Source organism: Chenopodium album, chromosome 1 (assembly GCF_948465745.1).
Source record: "Chenopodium album chromosome 1, dcCheAlbu1.1, whole genome shotgun sequence".
Lineage (NCBI taxonomy): Eukaryota > Viridiplantae > Streptophyta > Magnoliopsida > Caryophyllales > Amaranthaceae > Chenopodium > Chenopodium album.
In genome coordinates, this window is record NC_137834.1 from 90,220,273 (window position 1) to 90,243,362 (window position 23,090).

General features: G+C 35.4%; 3 protein-coding genes across 6 annotated transcripts; 1 reads left to right on the plus strand and 2 right to left on the minus strand.

Moving 5' to 3' along the window:
* Window positions 1-3,281: 3,281 nt before the first annotated feature.
* LOC145626433 (thioredoxin-like protein YLS8) lies at window positions 3,282-5,028 on the minus strand. Its single transcript, XM_081678869.1, has 2 exons — window positions 4,879-5,028; window positions 3,282-3,885 (listed from the first exon to the last, which is right to left on the minus strand). The coding sequence occupies exons 1-2, from the start codon at window positions 4,996-4,998 to the stop codon at window positions 3,577-3,579; spliced, it is 429 nt and encodes a 142-aa protein (XP_081534995.1). The 5' UTR covers window positions 4,999-5,028; the 3' UTR covers window positions 3,282-3,576.
* A 3,567-nt stretch (window positions 5,029-8,595) lies between these two features.
* IRE1A (Endoribonuclease/protein kinase IRE1-like protein) lies at window positions 8,596-16,343 on the plus strand. 3 transcript variants are annotated; one of them, XM_081623096.1, is made up of 7 exons: window positions 8,596-8,910; window positions 10,059-10,290; window positions 11,179-12,590; window positions 13,015-13,187; window positions 13,627-13,873; window positions 15,134-15,437; window positions 15,991-16,343. In XM_081623096.1, exons 1-7 carry the CDS (start codon window positions 8,777-8,779, stop codon window positions 16,135-16,137), a joined length of 2,649 nt encoding a protein of 882 aa, XP_081479222.1. In that variant the 5' UTR covers window positions 8,596-8,776; the 3' UTR covers window positions 16,138-16,343. The 3 variants fall into 3 exon arrangements, with proteins under 3 accessions (XP_081479222.1, XP_081479236.1, XP_081479228.1); XM_081623110.1 differs by having other exon boundaries at window positions 8,777-8,910; window positions 10,151-10,290; window positions 11,162-12,590; XM_081623102.1 differs by having other exon boundaries at window positions 8,777-8,910; window positions 10,151-10,290.
* Window positions 16,344-17,980: 1,637 nt separating this feature from the next.
* LOC145562742 (glutamate receptor 3.6-like) lies at window positions 17,981-22,403 on the minus strand. Of its 2 annotated transcripts, XM_081623124.1 has the most exons (7): window positions 22,069-22,403; window positions 21,601-21,943; window positions 20,143-21,497; window positions 19,762-20,039; window positions 19,489-19,520; window positions 18,989-19,395; window positions 17,981-18,624 (listed from the first exon to the last, which is right to left on the minus strand). In XM_081623124.1, the coding sequence occupies exons 2-7, from the start codon at window positions 21,872-21,874 to the stop codon at window positions 18,256-18,258; spliced, it is 2,715 nt and encodes a 904-aa protein (XP_081479250.1). In that variant the 5' UTR covers window positions 21,875-21,943; window positions 22,069-22,403; the 3' UTR covers window positions 17,981-18,255. The 2 variants fall into 2 exon arrangements, with proteins under 2 accessions (XP_081479250.1, XP_081479244.1); XM_081623118.1 differs by having other exon boundaries at window positions 21,601-22,403.
* Window positions 22,404-23,090: the final 687 nt, after the last annotated feature.

The window sequence follows — 23,090 nt, forward strand, 5'->3', positions numbered from 1 at the left end:
ATATTTTGAGAACTCAAAAGGTAGAGGATTTCCGCCCTCCTTGAAATGCCCCTCTTACGATTGAACTCTTAATTCAAAGTACTCTAGGTTAGAAGGTTTCTTTCCTACTACTTCAATTGTAAAATATACGGTAGCATTTATAGCGAATATTACGACCGAATGTGTATTATTACTTAATCAATGGCAAATTATAATGATTTGGTCGACAATTCACTTCTATCGTGTACCAAAATACTTGCAAGAATCAAAGATAATTATAAAAGGAGCACCACAAGTGCATTATCACATAAATTATTTTTTATTAACTTAGTCACGTATTTCATTTATATCCAATTCATTTTATCATTAGATATTATACATAACTTCAAAAGGGTATATTAGTCCATACGTAAAATTACACGAAATCAACGCATTATTATTATTATTATTATTAGAACTAGCTTTTCATCATATAGACGAAAAAAAACACATCACGCAGTACAACAGTCATTACTTCAATTCGGAGTAATTGTTATGGAGTATGTACAAATACAATACCAAACTAATACAATAGCACCCAACACCAATTATAATTCCTTACATTGTTTGTTATAGATCTACTAGCATAAAAGATTAGAGTTTTGTCTCTTCACAAAGATCACAACCTAAAAAAAAACAGAGCTAAAGTAAAAACACCTAGCAAAATGGAACATTTGAGTTGGCGGGATGCAGGCCTTGCGCTTAACAAACAACATGTCACCTCTTGGCACCGTGGTGGCGGCGACGTAGGTGTGTCCGGTTCATCTTGTTTGTAGCTGTAGTGTAACACTGGTTGTCCGAGGCGGGAGTGGGGTCATAAAAATGACTGTGGAGACTCATGGCAGGTGCGGCCCAGACCCGTTCATCACGTTCCAACCGATTGTGATGGCCGGGAGCTGATGGACCAATCACGACCAGATTATTGTTGCTCTCGTTAATCTTGAGTAATAACCTTAAAACCCCGTTTCGAAGTAGATGCACGTTGCACGTATGATCAACATCAAATGAACAACATTTGCACATCAATGTTATCCTACAGCGGTATTCACGTCCACCATTATCATCTAGTATACACTCTGCAGTTGAGTCCCTAGGCCCATAAATATCAACGCACTTTTCTCCTATTTCCACTTTGTAATAAATATCAGAGCAATCCGGCATATCCAAACGGAAGGACATGTAATAGTCTTCGCCCACCAATTCGAATTTGGTCTCGAATACACCCTTCATTCCTCTATCAATGAACGGGTTAATACGACCATCCTCTTCGTGCCATGGCCCTGCACCACCGTACCAATACAACATCATAACACGACACCTACACGTAATTAGATACAAAGCTACATGTACAATTATATAACTTTTTAGCAACGAAGATGAAAAATAAAAGTATTATATTACGGTATTACCATTAAAAGCTATATACCCCCTCCGGCCGTTGCAGCAGCAGCAATTCACGCTGTGCATAAAAACATCTTGCACTCCCTCTACGATGGTTTAAGGAATAAAAAATGTATGCTTGATTAATAATTATATTTATCATAAAAAAATTAAAATACATGAACAAGATATATATGCAATTATGTATGTACATGAAAGTAGTTCATTAAATTACCAATTCGAGCTTTGTCCGAATCATTAAGATGGTTTTCATACACAGCTGGTTCAAAAGATCCTTCATCAAAAAACAATAAATATATAATGTTAGGACAAACAAATTAAAATTATATTTCAAGATTATTTCATCGAAATTAAGTAAAAACAGATAGACCGACCTACCAAAGTTCTCAGGAGTACTAAAAGAGAAGTAGGCATTATTATCAACACCACCAATGAAGATTCTGCAAGTACCATTGTTGACTTCATGATTGACCCACACTTGGTCAAAATTCTGATGACATTCAACTTTAATAGTACCAGTGTAAAACCTACGTGATTCATGGAAAGGCCAATAACAATCATCATCAATATTCATGGAGTAGCCTCGAATATGAACCTCACTGTTATTTTCATCCTTATTAACGTTAACACTTCTCTGATTTGTTCCCGGCATGTCTATACGAATGTAAAATCCATCTTTGGTCTCCTTTAACTCGAATGCTCCTTTCGGTCCAGGAAGAACGTTTCGTTGCAGAGGGTGTTGCTTAGAGGCTTCTTGAAAACAAACAAAAATGATGAGAAATTAAATATATATCCAAGAAATGAATACTAAGCTAGGATAAAGATAAACTAGTTTTCATTTCTTGTTCAATCTATCCAAGAAATGAATTATATACTAAAATTAAGGAAGACAAAAATATAATAGAAGTTGAAGAAATGAAGTATACCAAAGATGTTAACAATTTCTTCATCCGCCATTACAGAGAGCTCGATCGATTTTCTTTTATTGGGTATTTTCTGCTAATAATTTCTTTTAACTTTGCTGAGTTTCGATCTCACTTTTGTAAGTGTAAATATCAGGTATATTGTATATATAGACACATTACACCCGACATCTTAATTGGGTTTACTACCTCTTTTTTTTTTTTTTTTTTTTTTTTTTTTTTCCTTTTTTTTATTATAATTAATAATAGTATAATAATAAAATAATAGCAACTGCATTGTAACAGAAATGGAATCAGTTATTACCGTTTTTTAGAAAATGAAATTCTGTTATTTCTGTTGCAAACATCGGATTCAAGTTTTAGTCGGAGTAATTTTTTTTTTAAAAGTTATTACACGCTCTACCCTATAATTGTTGTTAGTTTAAAGTTGGATTACACACGTGTTTTAGTAAGATAAAGTAATACAAAGTAATTTTAAATCTCTAAGGTATTGATCGGGTTTTAAATAATTAAATCTTTAAGATGAGGCATGATAAACTCTAATATTATAACAAGCTCTGAATTTGAGGATTATAAAATTTATAACAAGCTTCGAAGAATTAGACGATCGAATTAAAAATATAAAGTTCTTATAACAAGCTAATCAAAATAGGAAAGTAAGAAACACTTGGAGAAAAGTGATAAAGAATCAACAGGCTAATCAAAAGAGTAGGGAGAAGATAAAAGGTCCCCCTAAAGGCAACCAAGTAAGAATTGAACCTACAAACTCAAAGTTGAAAGGCTTTTTTCTTACCACTAGGTTACACATTTTGTTGGTAATTGTCTCCTAATCATGTTAACATGGACCCTTCATTCGCCTAAAAAAATTTGATTAAATAACTCAGTATGTTGTATAGCACTATAGCTTATTCAATTAATTGAACAAGTTATATTACTCACTTTTCTGGGAAGAACTCCAGCCAGCCATATGACACGCTGCAACGGGAAGAAAGAAACATGAATTTAAAATTCCGTAGTACACAAATTTTGCCAAGTAAAACAAGTATGCTATGCGATTAACTTGATTTATTGATTAGCAATTACAATAATTACAAATATAGAATGGAGAATAGAGCACCACAATCATAACAGTTTGTGAGGTTAAAAAAACCCTGCCTCTGAACCTGAAGTATGGAAACAAAACCCAATTTTAATCACTAAAAGCTACAACAGAACCAATGTGCACCAAACCAAATTAGTAGCGGTACTTGGTTGAGTAGTCTTTGGGTGAGATCACCAATCCTCGACCCTTCCTTGCCCCACGATAGACTGTCTCGACAATGTCAATAAACTCCTGCTTGTTCTTAAGAGCCCAGTTGATTTTATTGTTGTTACCAGTACCAAGGTCTATCATTATGTGCTTGTTCCGAAAAAAGAACATGACCGTGCATGGATCATAGAGCTCGTACATTGTGGTGAAATCAGGCACCTCTGTTATGTCCACTACATAAATCACTGCATAATTCTTGATTTTCTCCGCCACAGCAGCTAGCACTTCATCCATCTGAAACAGGCCACCAAAATAAGTTCAGACGACAAAATGATCCAATGTTACATCTTTTCTAGTAACTTGAGAAACATGTAACACCACCAGACAATTCCACAAATTATAACAACACTGTTAAACATATACAAAGAGTCTACCTTACGTTGAAGATCAGCTGTTCCCTTTAATCAAGGCCACTGAAAAAGAAACGATAAGATGATGTGAAGGGGAACGATAGCAGGTAAGTATTTTATTTCCACAAAGACTTGAAACTATCAAATTATAATAGGAATTAGGAACGCCCCCGAGAGCGTTGGATAAATTAGCTACAAATAGAAAGATTAAATGAAAAGGAAAATTAATAACACCGATCGACACGTGATTTTGTGGTGCATTTCCAAATTAATACCACCTAATATGATACATCTCAATCAATAAAGATTAATGGACTTAAATTGGGCTAATATATAGAACTTTGTGCATAATAAATTGGTAACGTTTCGATTAACAAGACATAATTCATGAAACAATGCCAAACAAAGAAAACAAGTTGATAAATGCCCAAAACAGCATTTCAGGTTTAATCTATGCCAATGTCAATAAACTACTCCACTTAATAGACCTAAATTTCATTTTTTGCAATCAGGTTGCTCTGTTCTAGTATTCATTCACTCAATTCAACAACCAAGTATAAATTAGAATATACCTTTTGCAAATGGATCTTACGATGATTCAAGTTATTACCAACCCTAATTTTGTTGATGTTGCAGTATACCCGAATTTGGTTACAGTTAATAAATCAATTTCTTCAAATTCGTAACAAATCGAACGTATTTAGAATTATCAAAATCGATGTGAAATATATAATCAATTACTAATAACAAACTATGAATTGAAAACTTTAACATGCTAATTTAATCACGTTGGAAATTTTATTTTCTGTACTAACTAATTTACTAGACATTTTTAGTAAAAAAAGAGAGAGAGAGAGAGAGATGGATGAGAGGGTACCTGCATACAAGTGTCATCCCAATCATGGCCGAAACGGATTATGACAACACGCGCTTCCTCGGTGAGAATTGCCTGATCGACGGCCCAGCCTGAGTGCAAGTGCGGTAACAAGTATGACATTTTCTATCTCTCTCTTTCTCTCTCCTCTCCTCTTTCTCTATGAAATGGGGAAAGTTTGGAATTATCCGGAGCTTCCCTTGCTATTTATAACTGTCTGTTACCAAGTGTTCACCAGAAACCTCTAGAATATCACTTGTTCCTTTGAGGTGTCATTCGGCGGGCCGAGCCGGGTCAAAGGTTAAAAAATCTGCCCATTTAGTCCGGCCAAGGTTCAAACCGGAAATGCTTGGCAAATTGGTTAAGTTTGGCTGCACCTAGCGGGCATTTCAAGCTAAGGGTCTGTTCTCATTGACTGAACGAAGCTGAACTAAACTTAAGTGAACTTATTAGAGCTGAATTGAAATGAATATTTTATAACAGAAGGAAATTATGAGCTGAACTAAACTGAACTTATTAGAGATGAACTGAGCTAAAAATAATCGTATGAGAACACGCCCTAAGCCTAAAAATTACAGTACTAAAAATGTGTAATATACTTGTCCAAGGCCTTGCCCAAAAATAATACTCCCTCCGTTGATCAGGTCTTTTTTTTTATATAGTAATTTATAGTGTGTTATTATTTTTTATAGCACATATTATTTTGGTGGTCTTCCTGCCACGATTCACTAAGATTCAATCTTATGTTGCTTTGATTCGTCCCTCTCCCACCCTATCCCTAAAAAACATCTATATTTTAGAAAGCAGGGTTACCGACTTACCGGTGCATCTTATGTTATGCTTAAAAATGCTAAGTACAGGATTAGGACAAGTCACTAAGCCAAAGTGCTGGGTTGTTGGATGGTGTAAGGGAACTTGTGGCATGTGCATTAGGCCTATACAAAACAATTCGAGAATCTGAAAATTTGATAATTCGATTCGCAATTGATCCAAATTTTTGGATATCTGATCTGAAATAGCAGATATCGGATACAAATTTGGATATTGATTTTCAAAATTTCGAATATTCGATATCCGAAATATAAAGCCTAAAATAGTGAATTATGTATAAAATTTTTAAATTGTTCATATAAAACTAACCCTATATTATTAACTTATTATAATATTCTTAATATATTTGATGATAATATTTATTGCAAAAGGACTACTATTTTGTCAACATATGTTGTACAATTTAGCGATAAAATTAGTGAAATTTTAAAAGTAATCATAATTAATTTTACTTAATATTGGATAATAGATATCCGAAGCATCCGATCCGAAAATTTTGGATACCCGAAAATTTCAAATCGGATTTAGATATCAATTTTTGATATCCGAGTGTTCGGATATCCGATCCAAATTGGATCGGATATCCAATCCGTGAACAGGCTTATGTGCACCCAAGGGCAAGGCATACAAACAAATAGTTTTGTCATTTGAGGGTATGTCGTCTTTGCCTTAAGACATGATGATTAAGAATGAATGAGATGGTTCTAGGCACTATTCATGACTCTCAAGGCCCTTTGGGAACTCATGGGAGTACTCAAATGCATAATCTCGTCAGATGAAAAAATGATGTAGGCCAAAAGTCAATTTTGAAGGCTATACACACGAAATAGGAGCAATTTAGGAGGTGTCCAGACGCGGTGCCAAAAATTCACGGAATTCTACAAGGTTGCATCCTGGGGTCATATATTGTTATCTGACCCATATACAACCAATAGTCGGCTACATAAAGGCCTTGTGAAGGCTTATAGCCCATACAATAGTGTGTATGAAAACGGGTAAATTGGATACTTTAAGGCAAATTGGATGATTCCACCCACCTGATTGGACTCCCGGAGGATATTAGGTCCTATAGGAAGCTTCTCGGCAATTTTGTTTCCAAGTAAAAAAAAAAGTCGCAAATTTGGAAATTTGAAGGCTATAATTCATGCTTTTTAGGCATTTTCGGAGGTTTTGGGACCTGGTGTCAAAAAGTCTCGAAATATTAGGGGATGCATCTTGGGGTCATATAATGTCATTTGGAACCATATATATTCATTATATGTTGTCATAAATGTCCGTGGTAGGCTTGAGTTTGTGAAATCGGTACAAGTTGTAAACGGTTAAATTGATAAATTAAAGGCAAATTAGATGGTTTTGCCCACCCAAATGGACTCCCGGGGTTTATTAGGGTCCATTGGAAGCATCTCGAAAAATTATTTTTTCGGATTCGAAAAAGTGGAAAATTGTCTAAAATTAAAGGGTATAATACACGATTTCAAGTCAATTTTTGACATTTTTTCAAAAAATGAATTGAATGCGTGGGGTGATTCCTAATGTCATATAAGATGGTTTGAAACCATATGACACCTATAAAGATGTCAAATAAAGTACCAAAAATGAGTTTTGTTAATTATGACCTTCATCAAGTATCAACCCATATGATTTTATTATTAATACGAATATAGAATTGAATTTGTGAGTTAGATTTGTGAAAGTGAGGGGTTATGCTTCACCCCTCACCCAATACTGGTAGCAAGGAACGGGGAGTTGTACACTACTTGTACTCCATAGTCCATATACGTAACTATTTAATCCATCAAAGCTTGATACTCGTTATCCAAATTAACAATATTTGATTAAAATTATGTGCCTAATCAAACATCAACCCATACCATTTTATTAATATGGATATACAAGATTAGACCATTGAAAGTGAAAGTAAAAGGTAATCTATACTAATCTATTAAAAGGTGTTTCTATGAAAGTATATGTAACACTACGCCATGTCACCTATTCAACCTCTTATTATGCCACATCATCACTCAATTAACAACATTAAATCGTTATGCCACGTCATTATTACTCTATATAAAAAGGCTCAGGAGATTCGAACACCTAAGCAAGGAAAGATGATTATACCCGATTAACAACCATGTTATAAATATAAATATAAATATATATAATTGCAAATTACAATGATTTAATAAAAAAAAAAACAAAAAACAAAAAGATCAAATACATATAATCACAAATCTATATCTATATCTATACTTAGTATTAAAACACAAACCACAAATTTTTCATATGACACATGGCATCACAAGTTACTCATTACCCCATATGCCACATGTCACATCCCTTAATATTTATGTTTAAGTCTTTATGCATTCTAATCTACAACTTGCAATCAAGTAAAAAAATGAAGTATTTCATTTCCATCATAATAAAATAGAGTTCAATTAATTAGTACACATTATAATAAAAATTGTCTTTTCATCTCATAGACTTTAAATATAATTTGAAGTAATATGTCATTTCATATCCCACAATTTTCATGTATATATATCTAACTAAATTCCTTCATCTTCTTTCACAATTCTACCCTCACCATTTTTTTTCTTATAAGTTTTAGAAATAAAACAATTACTTTGTATAAAAGTATACCTACATATGAAAAGTAATTAACTCAAGTAACAACCCGTGCATTGAACGGGCCAAAAAGCTAGTTTTAAATAAAATAGCAACCGGTGTAACGCTCAGACAATGCATTAGTCAATCCATCAGAGCTCTATAGACGTTACCCAAATTAAGAATCTTTGATTGAAATTACGTCCTTTCCCTCAAAAAACCTTAAACCCAAACACCAAAGGCAAACAAAGCAATACTACAAAAGAAAACATGAATCTTTTGGCTACGACAACTAACACAAAAAGGCAACCTTTGAAACGTTGAATTTCGAGGCAACCTTTGAATTTTCTAACCAAGCTTCGAATCTCTTTCCTCCCTCTTTCTTCAACCCCCAACTCTATGAAAATTTCTGTAAATTATCCATCTAATCCCACCAACATTGATCAGTGTTAAACCCTTTTCAATGAAACTGAGGTTTGAATCCCTTTTTTTCTTCATCGTTGCTCTTTCTTTGTCAACCGTCGTCGTTTTATCCTCTTATGCTAATGAGTTATCTCTCCACCGTCCTGCCGGACGAAAGCCGCTTTCTCTTGCTCCGTTAGTTTCTCTCTCCTTGCATTTTGTTCTACTTTTATACATGTGTTATTTAGAATTGTTGCATGATTAAATAGCATTTAATTGGAAGAGTATTTAATTGGGTTTTTTTTTTTGTAAGAATGAATTTTGTGATTAGGGTATGTGATACGATTTATCATACTATGTGGGTGTGATTGTGGAAAAAATTTCAAAATTTGAGACAAACCCTTTTATATGAACCCAATAGAGGTAGAGTAATTATGGTTGGTCATAAAATTTTGCTTAGGAGTGACTTTTTCGGTGTAATTTGAACATGATTGACGATGGAATTGAATATATAAATCGATTCGGCTTTATGATTACCTTTTACTGCGATCGGGTTTATTTGATTGGAGGGATTAGGTAATTGTAGTGAAAATAGAATTAGTTGTTTCTTTCTATTGAGGCATTGCTGGTTATATGCTGTCAGTTGGGTCATTTGGGTGTGCGAGTTGTGATCAGTATGTCAAATTGATGGTTTGTGATTCGAGTTTACGAGTTGCAAGTAAGGCTGCACCCTAATCACTAATCGTTTGCTGACAATATACTGCAATGATATGTAGTATAGCTATTAATAGCTCATTTCAGTGATAGAGGTAGGGGCTCGGATTAATGCTAACACGATGCCTGTACTTGTATTGTTGATGAGGCTAAGTGCATGTTGGAAATTGAAATAGAAAAATGCTTTTGGTAATATAAGAACTTTAGAACAAGAAGACTATTTGTAATATGTTGTTTGGTTCTACTTGTTATCTACAAACATCCTAGTAGTCATGTTATTTTGTAAATCATCACAGTTTATCATGTCAATTATGTGTAGTATAATTAGCATTACTATATCCGTTGACATTGTTGCAATGATGCTGAATTAACTTATTCTTCAGCAGAACTGTTCAATGAAAACCTGTTTCTTTCCGGGCTTATAAAGTTATAATACCTCGTGCCTAGTGTATAGTGTTCATTTAGTATTGATCCCTTCCTAAAAGACAAACAAATGGAATGGGAATTGGGAATGGAACTTTTTCACCATCTAATACTAGTAGTTCCTTTTACTTTTTTTTCCCCCTTCAAATATCTCTTATGTTATTTTATTTATTTATTTATTTATTTATTTTATCATATCCTTGCAGGACACAAGATGTGGAGTTAGTAGCTGCCCTTAATGGCACTGTCTATTTGATAGATAGTGATTCTAGAAAAATTCTTTGGTCTTTCTTATCAGGGCCTCCTATTTATGCGTCTTATTACACTCCGATCCAAGAAGATGGTGAAAACAATAAAGCAGTGGGACGCAGTAGATATTCTTTTATGGACTGTGGAGATGACTGGGAGTTGTATCTGAATTATGACTATGGAAAACTGGTTGGTCACATTTTCTAACTCTCATTAGCCTTCTCATGTTATATAGATGTTCTTGTTTAACCACTATGGTGTCCCCAGTTATATATCATATAGTATGTCACATGGATTATTTTCACTTTAAATCTTTTGCTAGGTTGATGGTGCATGCTTGTTGTTTTACTTGATTCTGTAGCAATATAAGCTGAAGAGCTTTGTAGATGACTAGATTTGTTTGAGCTGCATTTTTATATTATGATGATGACGCTATGGCTGCCAAAGATCTAATCTGCGAGCAGAAATTCTTGTGTTTCCATCTAGCTATTTATTTATTTTATTGGGAAGTTTGAGGTGAGGTTTATGATAGTAATTAAGGTCTCAAGGTTGTATCTCTCTTTATGTAATAGAAAATAACTCAGTGGAAAATAGTACGAAGTATCAGCGACATGTGAAAATTTATATCAATTAAGGAAATTGCATCACCGTATTCAATTCTTTATCTTCAAAGTAATACAAAGGTGGCTGCTGAGATTTTATTGAATTTTCACAATGCCCCTATTGCTTCCAAACATTTGGTAATTGAAAGGTCTTGAACAGCTTTAGCCTTTCCAATCCAAACTGAAATTCAGGATAGATATATATTGGAAGGATAAGACCCAAAATTTACTAGGCGTTTCTTCCTTTTTTAATATCTGTTATCAAAGCATGGATTACTTGTCTTTTTCTTCTCTTTTATGTAATTATATTTTTTCCAATCAAGAACCCAGAAATCAGTGAATCATAAATTGTTGATGAGGTTTTTGCAACTCTCAAATTTTACAGCTTCTTGTTGTTTGTATACTACTGTACTTTATATATCATGGCATTACTGATCAATTCACACAGAAAGCCAAAGTTTTTTTCTCTGTGCAGAAACTTGAAGGTACTATCCAAGATTATGTTAATAAAACACCAATATATGAAGATGATGAAGTTACTATTGGATCCATGCATTCTACAGTTTTCAAGGTTGATCCTTGGTCTGGAAAACTCATTCATGATTATGGAAAATCTTTATCCAGAAAGGTGCCACAATGGGGTGCAGAGACTTCCTCTGCTGACGGAAGAAGTGATTTAGAAACTTCTAGCTCTACAAGTGCAAAAGGTTCTGAAGTGGAGCTATACATTGAAAGAATAGATTATTCACTTTCAACTAAAGCATTTGACAAACTACTGTGGAATCTGACGGTTGGCTTTTTTAAAGCCAAAGTTCGATGTAAAGGGACTGATCAGTTGCTTGACGGAGCTTTGATGAATTTGGACCGTAAATTGGGTTCTGGTTCTGATGCTCTTAGGACTGTCTCATTTCCTTGCGAATTTGAATTTCCCGTACGCCGTTTTCGCAAGCAGAGTATGTTTGAGCACTTTCTTAGACTAAATGGCTTACCTGGTCCCATGAACGATCATAATATGCTTCCAGTTGGTGGTCCAAGTCAAATGCTTCCTTCACAGCATAATGATGATAAACTCTTATCTACTCATAAGGAAGGGGTCTTGTTACCAACTCGTAGCCATTTACGCCCATCGCGTGAAGTTCTAGAATCTAATTCGGGAACTCATGGGAGGCGTGACAATTTTTGGATACTAAAAAGGAGATATATTCCATGGTATTGTGTTTTTCTTGCTCTCCTTCTCATTGGCTTTGTTTACCATAAAAAATCTGCAGTGGCAACAGGAAATATTGAGTTGGATGTAGAGTCTAGTTTGATTCCTCAGCCGGTATCTTCCAAAAAGAAAAGATCTCGTAAATCAGTGAAGAACATAGCGGGCTTAGAAGAAGGTCTGCATTATGAGAAGACTGTTAGATGTTGGCCGAATCTAAATAGTCTTTTGCAGGGTGAGACAGATGGACACTCTATTGGTAAATTGTTTGTATCCAATAGAGAAATTGCGATAGGAAGCAATGGTACTGTCGTATATGAGGGGGTTTATGAAGGAAGGAAAGTGGCTGTGAAGCGCTTGGTTCAGGCTCATCATGATGTGGCCTTTAAAGAAATTCAAAACCTTATTGCATCTGACCGTCATCCGAATATTGTTCGATGGTATGGCGTGGAGCATGACCATGATTTTGTGTATCTTTCTCTCGAATTTTGTTGTTGCAGTTTAAATGATCTAATTGAGTCATATACGGATCCCTCCTATCACTCTATGTCTATCTATGACAAATCATTCCGTGGAAGGGCAGAGTACAAAGCCAGGTTAATTTCCGTGAAGGCGACCATGCAAGACATTAAATTGTGGAAAGGCAATGGCTATCCTTCTGCTTTATTGATAAAACTAATGAGGTTGGAACTAACTCTTGCCTATCATGCATATTTAAATGCTGTAATTCGTGCTAAGCTCAGTCATATATTGAGTATTGATTAATTGTTTTGCATTAGACATGAGTGGTAGTTTTTCATTATTGAGAAGTGTTTGGTTTGATATGTTTTTCACTGTAAGGAGCTCTAAGAACCTAATCTTAACTGAATTTTGAAACTTATTGCATAATATTTTTAGGATTTTGCTGCCAATAACCACCTTTTGTATACCATGGATGCTTAAGAAAGCCATTGTGCAATAGGTTTGCAATTTGACGCATTAGCTCAATAATGAAATTTGGATCAAGTTTTTTTAGGGGTTTGCTGTGATCTAGTAACTTTCTGACATCTTTGCATTTTTTTGATTTTTGACGTTCGATTCTATGTTATGTGTTGGTTTCTAATGCAGGGATGTGGTTTTTGGGCTTGTTCATTTGCATGAACTGGGAATAATTCACCGCGACTTAAAACCACAAAATGTACTGATAAACAAGGAAAAATCCCTTTGTGCAAAGCTTTCTGATATGGGGATCAGCAAGAGGCTTCCCGCAGATATGTCTTCTTTAGGTCACCATGCTACTGGTAGGAAGTCTGGTCTATTGCTTCTGTAGTGTTTGCATTGACTTTGCTTTATATGTATCATGCATCATCTCCAAAAAAGGGTGTGGGATTGGTCTATCTACTTGGCAATTCATTATCATTACCCTTCAATTAGAAGTCATACAACCAGTTGATCAACTCTATAAAGTGTTTGGTATAATGTCCACACATGCACTGTTGTGCCTATTTACTGCATGAAATGTTAGCTCTACAAACTATATGAACATGTTTATTCAACTTGTTATCTTTAATGGTCGGATCAAAAAGAATTTGATAATCGTATAGAGGTTTTAGGAGGAATTCCCCTTGAGTCTATATGGGTATACTTGTATCCAAGTTGATTTGCTAGGAGTAAACTATGTTGTATATCCAGCATTTGTTCGTAAACTTGAGTCTTTTCTGACTAATGCCTAATGACTAGGTAATGGAAGTTCTGGTTGGCAAGCTCCTGAACAGTTACTTCATGAACGCCAAACACGGGCTTTGGATATGTTTAGCTTAGGCTGTGTCCTCTTTTACTGTGTTACTGGTGGCAGACATCCTTTCGGTGATCGACTTGAACGTGATATCAATATAATCAGGAACCGAGTGGATTTTATTCTGGTGGAGGATATGCCAGAAGCACATGATCTCTTTTCTCGTTTACTGCAACCAAACCCTCAAATGAGGTGAGTGTAATGTGGTTTAGCACTTCCACCAAACATGTATTCCTTGGATTTTTTTTCTATTGACTATGGTGGGATTTTAGCATGTGCCTAACTTACAATCCTTTGTGTGTTCACTTTGTTGTGTGCAATCATTGTCTTTTGACCTTACAATTACCTTTCTCATGACGTACATATATATTCCACATATAAAGTTAATCTGAAATAGATTGCTATCTCTAGATAAAAGTTGCCTTGAAAGTAAGTAAATCATTGACATTGATGCTATGCTTTGACATTGAAAGTAAGTAAATTCAAGCTCGCATTAATAACTTGGGTTTTCAATACTATGCTTTTACTATTGAAGAACTGAATTCAGTTACAAATGGGGGAGCAGTTAATATTTTTTTTTTTTTTTTACCCTTATTTATTCTTTATGAGATTTATTTTGTACACCAACCCATATTGACATAATACTCCCCCCCCCCCCCCCCCCCCCGCCTTCCCATCTTCAAAATTCTCAACTAATTTTATTGCCACCATCTTTAGTGTAACAGCCTCCAGGACCCCAACACTACAGATGATGGCAGAGAGGCGTGTCACACATCCTGTATAGTCCAACCACCTCCTCATACCACCCTGCCCATCCTGCATATCCATCAATACTCTTCACAGCCATCTCCTCCTGGTTAGAGGGAGAAATTGTTTTCAGATCCAACTTGACTGAAAGGATCCAACAGCCATCTCTAATCATTGTTGGTTCCAACTCCCAAGTTCATGCAAAAATCTTGTGTTGAAGCTGGGATTGGATTGGATTGTTGGGTAGTGATTGTCACTTGTCACTGATTGTGATTGGATAGTGGTTCCTTAAGTAGTGTTGTGGTTTTAGGTGACCATAATGTTCAGATGGGGAAGTGTTACCCCAGTCGTGATGGGTGCTGGCGTCCTTGGTGATGATGGGTTCTCTCAGCCCAAAGTACAAAGTGGGGGTGAAGAACTTTGGGGAATGTGGTAGGACTTATGTTAATGGGTTTTGACCTAGTAAGATCATACAAAATTTTAAGCAAACACAAAGAAGGGATCTGTTGTTCTCACTTCATTTCTCGCTTCCTAAATGATTCCAAATTAGACATAGATCTTGTTTATTCTTTCTTGAACTAAACAAAGGTGCAAAGCTGGAAGATTATTAGTTAATTAGCCTTATCTTGGACCTGTCTTATCCCCTTTACTTTTTATCTTTTGATTGATCTTTCTCTTACATAGTTACATTCTCATTGTTGTCAGGCCTATAGCATCAGAGGTTCTACACCATCCATTCTTTTGGAATAGTGAAATGCGCTTATCATTTCTACATGATGCTAGTGATAGAGTTGAATTAGAAGACAGAGAGGCAAATTCAAGTATTTTAAAAGATTTGGAAAGTATTGCTCCAACAGCTATAGGTACCAAATGGAATATAAAGCTGGAGCCACAATTTATCAATGATATTGGCCGTTACAGACGTTACAAGTATGAGAGTGTCCGAGACCTTCTGCGTGTCATACGAAATAAGCTGAATCATTATCGAGAGCTGCCTGCTGAAATTCAGGTACAGCTCCCACTTTATGAAATATAATCTTCTTCCTGTTTTCTTGATGTCTATTTATGCAACTTTTTTTTTTCTTTGTGTGTGTGTGTGGTTGTTGGGGGGGGGGGGGGGGGGGGGGGGAGGTGGCGATATTACATTAGATCTGTGAGTTTACAATACCAGAGTAAAGTAATTTATGCAGTCATGTGTGAGCAGATTAATAGTATTAGATTACACACCCTAGTAGTATTTTGATCATGTGAAGCACAGTAGTTGAGTTCAGTTGTGAAGACAAATCAAGGATTTGATCATAGATGGGACTTAAGCATTATTCAGATAGAATTGTGTTGGTTGTTTTTTTTTTTTTTTTTTTTTTTTTGCGATGATCAAAGTTGCCTTTTGATCATCTTCATTCATGGCCTTGTCTACTCCTTCTCTGTGAATACGCATAGTTTTTTTTTTTTTTTTTGAGAAGAGGTTCGCAATTCTTATCTGTTTACTGAATAGACTCTGCAGATTCTGCTCCTCTATTACATTTTCTAGTACTTAATTTCTTCTTTAATTGATATTTCAGGGACTTCTGGGATCAGTTCCTGATGGATTTGATGAGTACTTCATGAACAAATTTCCCAGACTATTGATTGAAGTTTATAAGGTGGTTAGTAAATTCTGCAGATCTGAGAAATGGTTTCAGAAATATATTCAAGACAGTGTGCTTTAAGCTGCCTAGCAGTACAGTGGATTCAAGTGTTGTAGCCTGTACAATGTGTACATACCCACACCAGTGTGTTTATTCAACTATCTTTAAACAATTCAGATGTAAATGAAATTCCTGATATTATTGCCCTTTAATGTATACAGCTAGCAGATGTAATGTAATGGTTTATTTTTATTATTTATGTCAATTTGGAGTACAAGCTTCACCTATTCTTTTGTTATTCCTTTTGTTATCTATTTTCTTAATACTTGAAAGAGTGTTCCATCTTGCTATTTGGACCATCTGATCAGCACTTTCTCTTTCTGCCTTCTGCCACTCAAGTTGTTCTGGAGCCCTTGTTTTGAAGCTATGAAAAAATGATCATTTCTAGGCGACCAGATGCAACCCCTGAAGAAATTGTTTCACTGTTGTTTTGCTTGTTTTTGTCATTATTTTAAACCAATTCTCTTTCAGAACTCTTGTTTCTTCTCATAAGTATTCTCTCAATCAGCTTCTTTTTTGGTAAGGAGTAAGGCTGTGTATGTCTTGTGTTCCACAGTTCCACATACCTCTGATAAACACGATGGCGGGACTTTAGTGCCTCTAATTAATGCTTAGGTCAGCGAAGAAAAAATGAAGGTAATTGCTAAATGTGCAAAATTTGTATCTGCAATCACAATCGACCTGATCTTGCAAGCATCATTCAGGTCTTCTGCAAGAGTTTTCACTTTTCAGTCAGTTTAATTGCAGGTACGCAGTTCCCTTTACTCTTTAATCAGATTATCCATTTAACATACACACACTCTTATATTCTCTTTGTTAATTCTATTAGTGTGTTAATTATTATGTTATCTTGGTTTAAAATCTCATTGTCATGTCTATATTAGTTGATTACTTGATTTTTCTAGTATGAGCTCTTTGTGGCCCTTTCTGCTGTATAAATTGAATTTCGTGTAATTCTTATGTTTCAGAAAACATATTTCTGTGTAGTTTATGGATGATGATTTTAAACAACAATGCAAAAACTAAAAGAATTTTGACAGGGAAAGTTAATGGAATAATTGATTGAAGGGCATGGGTATTCTAGCTGCTGCCCAGAAAATGGCTTTGTTCGTATAATACTGACGACGAACATAACAATCTGGTATAGATCCGCGGATTGCACTAGTACATCTCTCCATTTCTTCCCTCACACACACAGACACACACACACACACACACACACACACACACACACAGTATAAAGCAAGAAAAAAGCGCAGAGCTCTTCAGAAACTGAAAGGTCATTTTTTGACAGAAGATGAGCTTTGTCACTTGTTCTCAATGTCTCCACTTGTTTTGTCTCCACTTCTGCATAGAATCAAAGTTATCAGGGCAAGCATAGTGGCTTTATTTTGTCTCCACTTCTGCATAAAATTAAGATATCAGGGCAAGTAGAATACTAGAAATAAGAATGGTTAATATAATTCATAGGCCAAACTGATAGAAGTGCTACTTCACATTACATATAATTATGTGGCTCACAAACTTTTCTCGTGTTATAAACCAATCTAACTTGTACATCTTGTTATTGTCCTAGGTTACATGCGAACATAATACCCCCACATATTTTGTGTTTATCGGTCTTCGAATGGTAGTTACAAGTAAATGACAATTTCATCTTTGTTCAATGAATAAGAATGGCCAAAAAGTAAAGGGTATGTAAGAAACAAATGAACTCTTTAATTTTACCCTTAGAGGTGCCGAAGGACTAATAGTCAGAGCTTTATTACTTCTTTACAAATCAACTTTACAATTGGATATCATCTTTCTCTGATGAGGTATGACAAGGAACAAGCATCGCAAAGAGTATGGATGAGACATAATATCATGTGTGTAGTTCTAATAAACTCAGATGCGATATACATAGGTGCATTTCTTGCACCAATTTCTTTCACATGAAAATTTTTCATCTTTTAATACATAACTGCCTCTACTACTTTGTTATTTGACTTTTGCCAAACTTTCTCTTAAATAATTCATACTTATACATGATCACAGTAGAATCAAAAACTGAGGAGCTAGAATATCAGGTATATACATTAATGATTTATATGTACCAGGGTCCAGTTGTTGCTGCTGCCTTTGTCTACCTAGCTATTCTTAACAGGTTTGGGTTTCTTCATCCTTCTCTTTGACAAATGTGAAGAACGTCGTGAGACAGGTGGACTGTTGGGTTAGGTCCACTTGGTTAACTGATTCGTCCACTTTGGGTGGCTGACGGCGCATGTACTGCCTCACTAGAAGCCCAAAATATAAAATGAGAGCGAAAAAGCAAGCTATGCCAGAGAGGAGGAAGAGACCCCAGAAGCTTTTCAGGTCTAGCCTGTCTACTATAAGTTTAGTATCCTGTGACCTGCAAGCACTTTTCTTCAGCCACTTATCATGGATCCTCTGTAAGTCACCATTCTCTGCCAGCTTCAATATGGCCGTGGACATGTCTACTGCCAAGGGAGAGCCTCGCGGAAATGCCTAAGGGGAGAAAAGGAATTTTATTTAGCCACATCCAACAGATAGCACTAGAAATTAGCAGTATTGTCTAGCACATATTAAATCTGTATCCTTTTATAAGACAAGCACTGTTTCTCAGGTTGAACTAATCTCAATATCATTAAGTCATTAACACAGATCAAAACACAGATAAAAACTATAAGATATATTATGGAGAGCTAATTAAAATAGATCTAATGCTATCAATTTTACTAATTAATTTCATCAACATACTTTCAAAATTATTAGTGATCAAAGTATTTTAAAACTGTGCTTGCCTTCAAAGAAAGAACAGAAGTAGTATTCCTAGTATATTTGGTATATGGTCATTGGAAAAGGTACTTACAAATCCCCTTCCATTTTTGGTAAACTTTTGACCTCTGATAGTGAAATCACATCTCTTTGCAAGGAAGGTTTCTATGCGCGTCATATCATCAACTATTGCAGCAACTCCACCATTCTTAGGGCCCTTTTTGAGAGCTTCCACATACTCGTCTGCGTCTCCAAGAGCAATAAGCCGAGACTTAGGAAAGTGAAGCTCATCATGCAAATAACTTTCAGAAAATGAACCATTTTGGTATCCAATGGGATCTTTGCTCGTCATTAGGCTTTCAATCCCTTTGACAGGGGAATCAAGTTTTTGCACTGTTTGTATAGAGCTCAGACTAGCAGTATAACTTGATTTGACAATTAGAACTACAAACATCCATATGAATAGCACGATACGACCCAACACACTTAGAGCAGTTTCCCCTGCATAAGGTAGAATATAAGTATATGTTAGTTGGGGGTCTTACTTTAGTCATATTTGAAAGGCATAATTAACTGTCAAAATATTTCACTTACTTTGAGAACCGAACCATGTTGAACAGCTGAACCTGCATTCAAAAGCATAATCCAATTTGATTAATAAGTTCTGGTTATATAACAGAAACATGCAAGACATAAAGACCTTTATTTTCGTTTCTTTCCTACATTTTTCATTTTCCTTGTGCAGAAACTAAACATGCCTTTTCCCCCCTCAAAACAGATTGTTTAACAGTGGCATTGAGAGATAACTCAAAGTGACTTCAATAACCCAAAAAAATAAAAGTACTCGGAACATTGTATAGCACTAACCATAACACTGTTTTTATTTGATTTTGAGGTGAGCCACGGAACTCATCGTTGAACCTATGCTCCAGAATCCATATGACAACTCCCAACACGATGATAGATAAACCAGTAACGCACCACAACCTTGGAGTTAGTGGCCACAAGAAAGCCCAAGCATCAGAGTCCTTGGTCTTAACAGGGGCCACAACAACAAGACCTGACTCAACAAAGGGCTGTGTAAAATCTACCAGTCTTGCTCTTTTGGTGGTAATTACAATATCACCAACTACAGCATCAAACACCTGCAGTAAGACCAAAAAAAAAAAAAAAAAACAAAGAAGCTATAAGACCATGTACTTTGTATGTTGGTATAAAGTTAAGAGAAATCAAACATTGTGCACTTACTCCTCTAGCCAAATTCTCAATAAGATCGTCGATTTTTGGGTTATTCTTCCCATCTCCAAAAGGTATATAAGTATAAGAAAAACCATATGGAAGCAAATTTAAAGCAGAAGTGAACACATCAATGCTGTATCCTGTGCATGAATTTGTGCGTTCTGTTGAATCTAAACATGATACAAATTCTTGGTAAGTAACACGACGAGGAACTCCAATCCTGAGAACCTTCCCATTGTTCGGGTAAACCCATCCACGAGGCTTCTCAGTGGTTTTCCCAGGCCAAATCACACTTAATAGCCGATGACTTAGGTTAGGTGGTTTAGAGTGTTGATCTTCTGGTGGCTTTACTGACAAACCTGTACTGTTTGACCAATATCCTATTGTGTAAAGACCTGTTCCAACAACATTGATGATATCAAAAGAAGGATTGATCAAATATCTGTCTTTATCAAACTGAATATGGCCTGTCAACCCTGTCATATTGACTCGATATATGCTGGAGAGTAGAAGGTTTCCTCCGTCAAAACTACGGATGGAATCAAGGTGCAAGTTGCTGTTGCCCTTCAGATGATTAACAGATGAATAATCTGAGAATGATATGTTTCCCCCTTGAGCAAAATATGCTTCTAGAGCATTGGCAAGAATCCAAACAGTATCATACGCGTAAAGACCAAAAGTATTCAATCCAAACGAGGCATTCCTATCCGCTTTTCTAACCAAATTGCTCCACCGAGCCATGAAGTTTTTCTTAGGCTGTGAAATGGGAGTGTGAGGTCTCAGGGTAATGATCCCTTGAATATCATTCTGTGCATTGGCAGATAGAGGAGAATTTGTATCTATGACATCAGTGAGCCACCGCGTTGCAATCCAAACAAAATTATTATCTAACATCTCAAGAGAGCTAGCCACCTCAAGTATTTGCAGACCAAATTTGTCATAAGTATGAAGAACAAGAATCCTAGACTCTTCTGAGATCACCTTAAACAACACACTCCTTATGTCATCTATGGTTGGCTCAGGGCTAATAGGTGCTTTGTAGCTTATCCTACACTGCCTCTTAGCCAGTTCATCACCCAACGACACGACCCCATTTCTTCCATAGTTGTCATCAGTGTAAATTGCAGTCACTTCCCGCCATCCATAGTAGCTCACAATGTCTGCTATAGCAGCCATTTGGAATAGATCATTCAGGGTAGTCGGGACAATGAACGGATACTCGATAGACGACAGGGTCGGGTCTGTGCCTGCAAAGGTTAGCAAAGGGACTTGCAGTCCTGTTGCAACCTGAGAAACTACATGAGCTATTACAGATGACTGTGGACCAATTACTGCCACTACATCACTCTCCATGAATGTCATTGCTGAAAAAACACATTAAAAAAAACAACATCAGATGATAAACAATCAAAATAAAACAAGAATCAAATACCCAATAAAAGATCAAATTGAGTATAAAAACTTTACTCTGAACAATCCCTAGAAAGCCACTCTGACAATCCTGCATTGAAATATTGAGCTTGGTTCCATTCAAAATTTCTGGGGAAGAATTAACATCATCCACTGCAGCTTTAATTGCAACTTTTGCAACTTTACCAATTGTAGAATTATAGGACAAAATTGCTCCAATATTCACATTTTTAGGTCTTATTGAAAAATTAGTACCAACCCCACTTGCAAAAAATAACCCATGTTCCAATTTCAACACCAATAATAGCAAAAACACCCACAATACCCTCATAATCTTGGTGGGTAAACAGCTAAACACTAATCTAATCACTAATGAAAATTTTAAAATCAAGTTCTTCACCTGCAATTTTTCATATTTATTAGACTTAAGAAAAGAAAGGAATACCATCACCAAGAATACATGAATAAACAAGAATAAAATAGAGTACCAGTACCAAATAAAAAAGAGAAGATTGCTACATTTACCTTTAAAAATTGCCAAATTTGGTTAAAAGTTTAAATCAGAAATTCTAAACAAGTAAAGTAGATTCTAAGTACATGTGATTGCAAAGATGAAAGCAAAAGAAAATTGGAGAAAAATGAAGGGCATATAAAAGTGGGTCCAGTAATGGAGGAAGTGGTGGAATATTTGTAAGTTGTAAAACAACAAAAGGTGATTTCTTGGAAGAAAGCAACTTCCACATTGATATGATGTTGGATTTTAAGACTGTAATTCTAGATTTGACTTTCAGTGGAAGAAGGGAGAAGAAAGGAAGCAGAGCATCTTGTACTGTTTTAGATACTCCTCCACCTCTAAATGTGTAAATCATTTTTTTTTTTTTTTTTTTTTTTTTTTTTAGGGTGGATGACTTTTGTTGACTTGTATTGTAGTACAATAATCAATATCACAAGATATTTGGAGATTTTAGGTGAGCACTAAAATTTTGGGGGTTTCTTGATGTAATTGTTTAATGGTCCTGCATCTAATACAAATGTACACAATATAGTTCATGTCAAATTTTCTTTTGCCCATACACACGTATAATTCATCTTACGTATGGTCGATTTCAGTTATTTGAGTGAAGGCTAAATCGATTTTGATGTTGCTTTGTAATAGATGGACCAAGGGTCAAATAATAGCTTCCTTTTAAAAAACTCTCATTCACTAGTGGAAATCACACGTAGGAAGAAGACGTAAAGGCTTAATAAGAAACGAATTATAAACCTTTTTGTCAAGGTATGAATGTTAACAATAAAAGTAACCATTCAAAAAATATAATAGTCACATTAAATAGAAAGAATTGTCCTGACGTAGTAGATAGAAAGAGTTTCTTAATTTAATAAAAAGAGTTACGGCATCTTAGTAGCTTCATACTATATGTGTAGTAAGGAGTTATTGAGATGTCATCTCAAATGAAATTTTGGCATTGAAACTTAGGTCTGCCTTTAACGCTATATTCCTCAAAGGTGGTTGAAAAGTATCTCTAATAAAAAAATCATTCAATTAA

Excerpts from the sequence above, each read along its gene's own strand:
- LOC145626433 (XM_081678869.1), bottom strand. The coding sequence starts at position 4,998 with ATGTCATACTTGTTACCGCACTTGCACTCAGGCTGGGCCGTCGATCAG. Across the intron at positions 3,886-4,878 it reads GGGATGACACTTGTATGCAG|ATGGATGAAGTGCTAGCTGC; the intron begins GTACCCTCTCAT and ends GGCCTGTTTCAG.
- IRE1A (XM_081623096.1), top strand. The coding sequence starts at position 8,777 with ATGAAACTGAGGTTTGAATCCCTTTTTTTCTTCATCGTTGCTCTTTCT. Across the intron at positions 10,291-11,178 it reads ATTATGACTATGGAAAACTG|AAACTTGAAGGTACTATCCA; the intron begins GTTGGTCACATT and ends TTCTCTGTGCAG. Across the intron at positions 12,591-13,014 it reads TTATTGATAAAACTAATGAG|GGATGTGGTTTTTGGGCTTG; the intron begins GTTGGAACTAAC and ends TTTCTAATGCAG.
- LOC145562742 (XM_081623118.1), bottom strand. The coding sequence starts at position 21,991 with ATGGTATTCCTTTCTTTTCTTAAGTCTAATAAATATGAAAAATTGCAG. Across the intron at positions 20,040-20,142 it reads TTGAGAATTTGGCTAGAGGA|GTGTTTGATGCTGTAGTTGG; the intron begins GTAAGTGCACAA and ends GTCTTACTGCAG. Across the intron at positions 19,521-19,761 it reads CAAATAAAAACAGTGTTATG|GTTCAGCTGTTCAACATGGT; the intron begins GTTAGTGCTATA and ends TTTTGAATGCAG.